This window comes from Neophocaena asiaeorientalis, unplaced genomic scaffold (genome assembly GCF_003031525.2).
Source record: "Neophocaena asiaeorientalis asiaeorientalis breed wild unplaced genomic scaffold, Neophocaena_asiaeorientalis_V1.1 scaffold226, whole genome shotgun sequence".
Classification (NCBI taxonomy): Eukaryota; Metazoa; Chordata; class Mammalia; order Artiodactyla; family Phocoenidae; genus Neophocaena; species Neophocaena asiaeorientalis.
The window spans coordinates 1,756,201-1,766,156 of NW_020173037.1; the positions used below are offsets into that span (position 1 = coordinate 1,756,201).

The 9,956-nt window shown below is 34.8% G+C and overlaps 1 protein-coding gene across 2 annotated transcripts in view; it reads left to right on the forward strand.

Annotated features, from left to right (window-relative positions):
• Positions 1–9,699, forward strand: part of SNTG1 (syntrophin gamma 1) — a 188,126-nt gene extending 178,427 nt beyond the window's left edge. For both annotated transcript variants that reach the window (XM_024742651.1, XM_024742652.1), the window contains one exon: positions 9,541–9,699. In XM_024742651.1, coding sequence (XP_024598419.1) covers positions 9,541–9,699 — 159 coding nt within the window. The remainder of the gene's footprint in view (positions 1–9,540) is intronic.
• Positions 9,700–9,956: the final 257 nt, after the last annotated feature.

The following is a 9,956-nucleotide window of genomic DNA, read 5'->3' on the forward strand; positions in this document are numbered from 1 at the left end:
TATTTACTTCTTTCTGGTTGCTTTGGATTTATATTGCTCTTCTGTTTCTGATTTCACATGGTGGAATTTTTAAATTGTTAACTTGAAACTTCCTTGTTTCTAACATAAACGTTTAATTCAATAATTTCCTTCTTAGAACTGCATTCACTGCATTCCACAAATTTTGATATATTGTATTTCTGTTTTCATTCAATTCAATGTGTTTTTAATTTCCCTCAAGGCTTCGTCTTTGACAGGTGGATTTTCTTTTTAGAAGTGTGATGTCTATGTTCTAAGTATCTGGGGATTTTTGTTATATTTATAGAATCGATTACTAGTCTTATACAGTTAGTCAGAGAACATACTCCATATGATTTCACTTTTTTTTTCTTTTTCTTATAGTCCAAGATATGACCTTATCTCAAATACTATACTTGTATAAGACAAAATAGACTTTAAAACAAAAATTTTCCAAAGATAGAGAAGGGCATTAGGGTCAATTCAACAAAAAGTTACAATGATTGTAAATATATATGCATCCAACATCAGAGCACCTAATATATAAAAATATTGGCAGATCTGAAGGGAAAAATTGACAGAAACACAACAATAGTAGGAGACTTCAATATCCCACTTTCAGTAAATCTAAGAGTTGTAGTTTTTTAAAAGAAAAACAAAATTTAAAAACTCTTAGATAAAGAAAAAAGAGATATACTCCAATAAATAAATTCAGTAATGAAAGAGGAGACACTACAATGGATAACACAGAAATAAAAAAGGATACACCAACAAATTGGATAACCAGGAAGAAACTGATAAATTCCTAGAGACATAAAAACTAAATACTGAATCAAGAAGAAATAGAAAGTCTGAACAGAATAATAACAAACAAGGATTACAAATAGTAAGCAAAACTTTCCAAAAAGAAAAGCCCAGGACCAAAAGGCTGCATAGGTCAACTCTAAAAAACATTCAAATAAGAGTTAATACCAAACTTTCTTAAACCCTTCTAAAATATATAAAACACTCCTAAAATGAAGTTATGAAGCCAGCATCACCCTGATTCCAAATCCAGACAAGGACAGCATTAGAAAAGAAAACTACAGGCCAGTATCCCTGATTAACACTGATAGAAAAATCCTTGATGAAATATTAACAAGTCAAGTTTGAAAGCATATTAAAAGAATTATGTAACATATCCAACTGGAATTTATGCCCAGGAAATAAGTACGGTTCAACATATAAAAATCAATCAATGTGATGCACCACATTAACAGAATAAAAGGTTAAAAAATATATTTCAATAAATGCAGAAAAGCATTTGATAAAATTCAATATCCTTTCATGATAAGAAGTCTCAACAAAATAGGTACAGAAGAAACATCCCTCAACACAACAAGGCTATATTTGAAAAACCCACAACTAACATCATAATCAATAGGAAAAACTGAAACTCTTTCTTCTAAGATCTGGAACAAGGCAAGGATGCCCACTCATGTCACTACTATTCAACATAGTATTGAAAGTGCTAGCCAGAGCAATTTGGCAAGAAAAGGAAATAAAAGGCATCCAAATTGGAAAGAAAGAAGTAAAATTATTTCTGTTTGCAGATGACATTATCATATATATATATTTAAAAAAACCTAAAGACACCATAAAAATTGTTATAACTAATAAACAAATTTTACAAAGTCATAGGATACAAAATTGACATATAAAAGTCAGTGGCATCACTATGCACTAACAAGGAACTATCTGAAAGGGAAGTTAAGAAAACGATCCCATGCACAATAGCAACAAAAAAGAATAAATTACTTAGGAATTAACTTGAAAAGGTGAAAGACTTGTACAATGAAGTTTATAAAACATTGAGGAAGGAAATTTTAAAAGACACAAAAAAAAGGAAAGACAGCCCATGTTCATGAAATGGAAGAATTAATATTGCTAAAATATCCACATTACCCAAGGTGATCTATAGATTCAGTGAAATACCTATCATAATGATAATTTTTCCAGAAATAGAAAATACACTAAATTCATATGGAATTGCAAAAGACCCCAAATAGCTAAAGCAATCTTGAGCAAGAAGAACAAAGCTGGAGGCATCACACTTCCTAACTTAAAATTGTATTACAAAGCTATAGTAATCAAAACAGTATGGTACAGGTATAAATATAGACATATAGACCAATGGAACAGAATAGAGATTCCAGAAATAAACCCACACATTTATGGTCAACTGATCATTGACAAAGGTTCCAAGAACACACAATGAGAGGACAGTCTCTAAAAAATGATGCTGGAAAAACTGGACAGCTACATGCAAAAGAAGGAAATTGGACCACTATCTCACACCATACATAAAAATCAACTTAAAATGGATTAAAGACTTAAATATAATACCTGATACCATAACACTCCTAGGAGAAAACATAGGGAAAAAACTTCTTGACATTGGTCTTGTCAATAATATTTTGGATATGACTCCAAAAGACTAGGCAACAAAAGCCAAAGTGGGCAAGTGGTACTATATTAAATTAAAAAGCTTTGCACAGCAAAGAAAATAATTTTTTTAAAAAATAAAAAGGCACTCTACAGAATGGGAAAAATTATTTGCAAGCCATATATCCAATAAAGAGTTAATTTCAAAAATATATAAGGAACTCATACATCTGAATACCAAAATTACAAATAACTCAGTTAAAAACGAGCAAAGGGTCTAAGAGACACTTCTCAAAAAAAGAAACTTAAATAACTAACAAATATACGAGAAGTTGCTCAATGTTTCTAGTTCTCAGGGAAATGCAAATCAAAACCACAATGAGATATCACCTTACACCAATTAGGGCGACTATTATCAAAAGGACAAAGGATAACAATGTTGGCAAGGATGTGAAGAAGGGAACCCTGTGTACTGCTGGCGGGAATGTAAATTGGTACAACTCTTATGGAAAACAGTATGAATATTCCTCAAAATAATTAAATAGGATTGCCACATTACCCAGCAATTCTACTTCTGGGTATATTTCCAAATAAAATGAAATCTGTATCTTGAAAATATATCTGCACCCCCATGTTCATTACAGCACTATTCACAATAGTCAAGACATGGCAAAAACCCTAAATGTCCTTTAATAGATGAATGGATAAAGAAAATAGATCAGGTAGATGGATAGATACATAGGGATAGAGGTATATTATTCAACCTTACAGAAAGAGGACATCTTGTTGTTTGTGACATGGATGGAGCTGGAGTATATTATGCTAAGCAAAATAAGCAAGACACAGAAAGAGAAACGCAGCGTGATCTCACTTACGTGTAGCATCTGAAATAGTCACGTTCAGAAGCAGAGAGTAGAATGGTGGTTGCCAGGGGCTCAGGGGGAGGGGGAGGGAAATGGAGTGATGTTCGTCCAAGGGAACAAAGCTTCAGTTAGATAAGATTAATAGAGAGCTAACGTATAATGTGATGATTGTACGTAACAATACTGAATACTTGAAACTTGCAGCGAGGATAGATGGTAAATAAACCACCCCCAACACACACTATAGTAGTTATAGAGGTGATGGTATGTAAATTAGCCTGACTGTGGTACACTTTTTACAACGTATACATGTATCAGAACATCAAGTCATGCACCTTAAATACATACAGTGGTATATGTCTAAAATATCAAAATAAAGCTTTACAAAAGAAAACTTGAGCCAATGTTTTAAATATGGACACTGTTGCAGCGTTTCTTTTCTTTTAAAAATGATTTTTAAAGTGATAAAGTGATTTAGCAAATGGACTCAGATCTTGCTGTATGTGATAAGTAGACAACTTTAAATAAAACACGCTCTAATAGTACATTAATACATTCCCGGTTACAAGGCAAATACATTACAACCAGAGTTTATTTAACAAGAGATATTGTTTGTTTGGGGAATATGAGTGTTTGAGTTGCCATATGTATTACAAGATTAAAAGTTCTAAGTAGCGTTTAAATTTTTGGTTGTGAAAAGTCTCAGAAATACTGAAAAAAGACGGGAGTTGGGGGAACAGACTTTTTTGTTTTTGTTGTTGCTTTTGTTGTTTTATGGCTATAGAAGGACAATGTTATAATACAAAAGCCTGTTACATTTTTTTTCTCTGAAAGTAGAAATTCATAAATTCTCACTTCGTTACTCAGAAAGCTTAATACATTTCCCATCTGTTTTCCAAAGCCTCATTAAACTTCCCAGAACTTTCCTAGTAGAACTTTCCTAGTAGAAATCATGGGTAATATTGTAGTTATCTGACAATTTATTAAAAAGCTCATTTTACTGTATTGGGTACTTTTTAAAAAGTGCTTAATTGATGTTGTGAGTATAGGTACTAGTACATCAAGGATTACTACCATATACTCATAGTTGTGTCCATAGCTAAATTTTCCAGGTAAAAAATACAGTTCTTGTTTGTTAGTTTTAACATTTTTTATCTTTAGGTATACCCATTTTAAAATTGTAATTTGATAATATGGCTAGACAATCCCCTGACTTCAAAACAGGCTGCCTTCTGAAAGCATTGTTGTTGCTGTATTCATTGAAATTCATGACCACTCCCCCCATGAAAACACTGTTATAATACTTCCTAAATGAGTGTGTACAGCATATTAACCCTAAATTACTGGATTTGAGGTCTGGCAGCCAAGGCAGTGCTTTTTGTACAATAAGAGAAAGAAAAAGAAAATTGCTTTTTTATTTAGTGGAACCATACAGAGTTTGGAAACATTTCTAAATAGACTTCTTCCCCAAAACCCTTTCCTGCCCCCAATCTCCATGGCCTCAGAGACTTCAAGCTGCCATAAGAGACCTTCTCGCACAATATAAGGTTTAGTAAGACTTAAATCAGAAATTGAGGATTGAGTTCCAGTAAGGCTACTTTCCAGCTATTCTCTATAAAGCTTCATTTTCTCATTATAAATTGTGGATAAGTGTCTGCCTAAAAGGGTTGCCCTTGGGACAGTATGTTCCCTGGTTTGAAGGTAAAAACTGAATATATAACACTGTGAATGGAACATTTTGTATGCTCAGTAAGCCTCTGTCAAAGATCTCACTGAAGAACTCATGATGTGCTGAAATTTGCCTTTTGGAAGAAAATAACCAGTCATCTAAGCAAATTCCTATTTGGCAATTGAGGTCTCATAAATTAGGACGTTTAATATTCACAAAACTGGGCAGGTATTGAGGATGAAGGATCTCCCTCGGCATAAAAGATGAAGGAACGGCTTCCTACTTATCCTGCTTTTCACAATTTCTGACTCTTTTTGGCATCTGGAACCAAAGGTTTTCTGAAACGCCAAGACCTTTTTGCTTTCACTGCAAACTCTCCAGAGCCCCAGCTGTTTAGATTATGGGGAAGAAAAGTGAGGACAGGGCACGCTCCTGTTTGGTAATGCAGGTCCTTCATCAATCCTGTTTGGTGATGCCTCATAGTATAGAAGAAACTGGAGCAGCTGGAAATAAATCGGGGAAATTAGTAATTGTGTGTGTGTGTCTGTGTGTGTGTCTGTGTGAGTTATATACCACTTATTTCATCTAAAATTTTATTTCAAACGATTGGGTTAGGAAAAGTAATATGTGATAAAGGAGAACTCTGGACAAGATATTCCTCTACCTTTAAAAGAGCTCCTAAACCCCTGGGAATCATGAGGGTTCTGAATCGTGTTTATTTCTCACTGAGAAGGTTTTTTCTCCTTATACATAATTTATTTTTCAAGCCTCTTATATTCTCCATAAGGATATTGACTTTTATTTACCCATGTGTGTTAAGAATCCAAATTATTCTCTAACTTGGTAAAAACTAGAAAACTTAAACTGGCATTTTTTAGGTAAAACAAATATATTAACCACCTCCAAAACAAGTAGCTGTTAAAGGGAACATGTCCATGGTATGATGCGTTTTTCTTCCTTTTTGCCAAAGTCACCATTTATCTATAGAAGAAATGTAATTGTATTTTTATTTAATATAAGTAAAAACAGTTTGAAAATCAGAATTTTAAGAATAAAGATACACTTGAAAGCATTTTCCAAGGAGGTAAAGTAACTCAAAATAACCAGGTCTGGTGTTATCATCTCATAATAAAAAAAAAAAGGAAAATTACAGAAGTCATGAAAGCATTTGAAAATGGAAAAAAATAAACTGAATTTTGACCTGAAAAATTAACTATTTGATTATGAAAACAGTAATTATTGGATCTATCTGGAAGCTCCCTGGGGAAGCCCATATTTACAGTGCTTGTCATTACTTGACGTGACTCAGAACTTGTTCATTGGGAAAACCCATCCCAAGGTATGTACTGAAAACAGTTAGCAGCAATTTCTGTAAGACTACAGCAAACTGCGCTGGTGATTCCGGCTGTAACAGGTGTGAGGTGCTGTGTCACGGTGGGCTTGACTTTCATCTCTCTGATCATGACTGATGCTAATCTTCTTTCCATGTACGTGCTGGCCATCTATCTACATGTCTTCTCTGAAAAAATGTCTATTCATATCTTCTGCTCATTCTTTCATCAGATTGTTTGGTTTTTTGCTGTTGAGTTATATGAATTCTTTATACGTTTTGGATAGTAAGCCCTTATCAGATATATGATTTGAAAATCCTCCTTTCAGATGCTCAACCAAAGATCTTGGAATCATCCTTGACTCAATTTTACTGTCAATCCCACACATTTTTTAACTGGAAACTTTACAACTTCCCTTCTTTCAATCTTATTCCCAGAGAGTTTATTATCAACAGTGTGGCCAGAGTTATCATTTTAATACTCAATACCAATTCTTGCCACTCTGTGCTGAAAAGTCTCCAGTGGTTTCCATGGCAGTCAGAGTAAAGCTCATAAAGGGCTCGTCTGCACTACATTTTCTGGCCGGAGTTATATCTTTGACCTCATTTCCTATTAATTACTCCATAATTCACTCCATCCCAGCACTGATGGTCCCTGGCTTTCCTCAAGCTCTCCTAGAATGTCTCTATCGCAGGGCCTTTGAAATTGACTTCTGCCGGGAATGTTTCTCTCACAAATATCCAGGTGGTTTACTCCTTTGTCCCGTTAGGTTTCACCTCCAGGACAATATGGATTTCCCTGTCCTGCATGCCCTCCCACACTCTGCTCTCTTCCATGCCTTATTTTCTGGAGTATACTTATTATTATATTCAGAAATATTATATTTAACTTGTTTATGCCCTTATATGTTGTCTCCTGCCACAAGAATGTAACTCCCATTAGACCATTTTTTCTGTCTGTTCTGCTCACTACTTTATCTTTTCACCAAAAAAAAGACTAGATGCATAGTAAACACTCAATAAATATTCACTGAATTAATGAATGATTAAATTTTGAGGAGAATTATGTTTAGTGAGATTCCTGGGGTTCAGAAGAGCTTTATTACAAGGAGATGGTAAATAGCTTGGTGGCGTCACCTGTGGATGCTCCGTAGATAGGTAAATTCTGCAGGTCAGAATTTACATTAGAAATGAGGGAAAGAGTGTTACTAGTGTATACAGAAATGCAAATCGAAGCCTTAGGAGTGGATGTGATGACCAGAGGTGACTACTGAGCCCGAGGGAAGATGAGTTGACTCTGGAATCAAGGACCAAACTTGAACACATCTCTGCCTCTTGTTTTATCTTCTAATTACCTGTCATTTCCTGCCTACCCACATCCAAAAAAAGGCGTAAAAATTTGAAAGTGCCAGTCTGCATCAAATAACTGACATATACTTGACAAGGTATGAATCACTGAAAATATTAATCATCCCCCAAATATCTATATATTTAGACTATTTGTTTTTTGACAACCAAGATGTAATCTCCAATCTAATAAAGTACGGCAAAATTATTTTTGAGAAAAAGTTGTTATATTTTTGCCTAGTTGCAACTCTCAACAGTATTCTCCCCTTCACCAAGTGTAAATTGTATGTTTTTTATTGTTTTGTTTTTTAATAATATACAAGCATATCTCACGCTTTCCAGAACTTTCCCATCCTTTTTACAGCTGGTGGATTTTTAGGGGTTGATGCTGAACGTATTCAAAGTCTGCACCTGAAATAAAGCGGCTGCATAAAGAACGAAGGGGCGAATTTGGGGTTGAATTAAGGCCAGAGGAAACCTGCTAGGTGACCAATAACACATCGCGGTGACATGAAGCAGATTACTAAAAATACGGCTCCTGAAATCATAATGACTGAGTAAAATCATTTTGAGTTGCAATCATTTTAGGAATTTAAAATAGTTAAACCAGATCTTTGCTGTTTTAACATTTGCCATGGGAAACCGACTAAGATATTCTGAAGTTTTGGAGGGAATCACTCTGACAGCATAGCTACGTTGTACCGAACTATGAATCTATATTATGGCCTATTGTCCTCCTATTACATATCTGAGAAAGTACTAATGAAGTGAACTATTTTATTGAAATAGTTCCTTGGTACATGACAGATATTACAATATGTCCTAAGTGAATGAATACTCTATATTATTTTCCATTGCCACATACCATGAATTGAAAACACCATCAGCAATGTGCCTATTACTTGCAATTCTGCATCCTTTATTACTATGTATTGATATAGCATCAGTTTCGTCAGCAATTCCACATGGCTTCTTACGCTCTAGTTATCCTCTCTGTGACAAGTTTATCAAATAGACCTCATCAAGCACATATTTTTATTCTTCTTCTCTCAATCCTTTTGGAATTAGATCATTTTTATGGGACTATTGATGGTTTTTCATAAAAATACTTGTGACGTCAGCTTTCGAAACCTATCCTGAGCACCAACTCATGCTTTTACAGCTAATCTGATATCATTTGTGGCTTGAAGTAACTTCTTTCTATTTTCATTTCAATATATATATCATTTGGTGCTACTGGTTGGTGCTACATTTCCTTAAGTACCCAAATGGGAAATATATTTCCAAAACTCCAAACAGTTAGTGGGCCCTGGCTAACATTTTTTTAACAACCAAGTATGTTAATCAGAATTAATTAAATGTAAAATGAATGCATTCATTATATTTTGGAAGTGAACCATTTGGCTTCTGGTGCCTTGAACATTCATATCCCCTTGCTCTCAGTATTTCATATTCATTGTCCTATGACAAACAGCAACTTATTCTAGATAGTAGTGAAGAATACTTAATTATTCCAATCCAAATTTTTCATTTGAATTGTGTGTAAAGAGATAAAAGTGCTTTTAAAGCTGCTGTTTCTCTTTACTTACACTATGTCAAAAGTAGAATTTTAATCTGGCCAAATATATGCAGCATTTATCAATATTGAAAAGACGCTCATGGGTGATAAGAATGCTTAGTTCTTCTGACTCTCGGGCCACCGTATTTTGAAGTAAATTGGCAATGCATTTGAAAGTAACGTATTGAACAATAATGCCTACAGTTTCCATAAGTTAGATGTCATTGATTCTAGTTAAGTTTATTGCACTTGAAAGAAAAGCTCTGGCTATTATCTAGTGGTGTAGTTATTCTCCATTTATTTTCAGGACGCTGGTTTCTATTTCACGTGACCACCTCTCTCTCCCTTTCAGGAGCTGGAATTTTCGAACCTATTTGCTGTTCTTCACTGCATTCACTCGTTCTTTGCCGCCAAGGTGGCTTGTTTGGACCCTCTCTTTTTAGGCAATCAGGCTACTGCCTCTGCTGCTCCCAGCTCCGGCATGATGAGCAAAGCCAAGTACATGACTTGACGGCCTGAGCTTGGCATCCCTCTTACCTTGACTTATAAAAACAATCATACTCGTCGCTGTAGACCCTGGAGAAGCAATCACGTGATAGTCAACAGTGAAGCCGAGTTGAAATTTCAGCAGAAAAGAAGGTCATACGTATCTCAGAATCACTTCTGTTTTGAAGGCCTCTGGGAATCATCCTGAGTGAACAGGATAGCTTGCTCTCTCTCGGTGGGTCGGTGCCAGCATGTTGCTTTCATCAGAAGAGAAGACGAAAG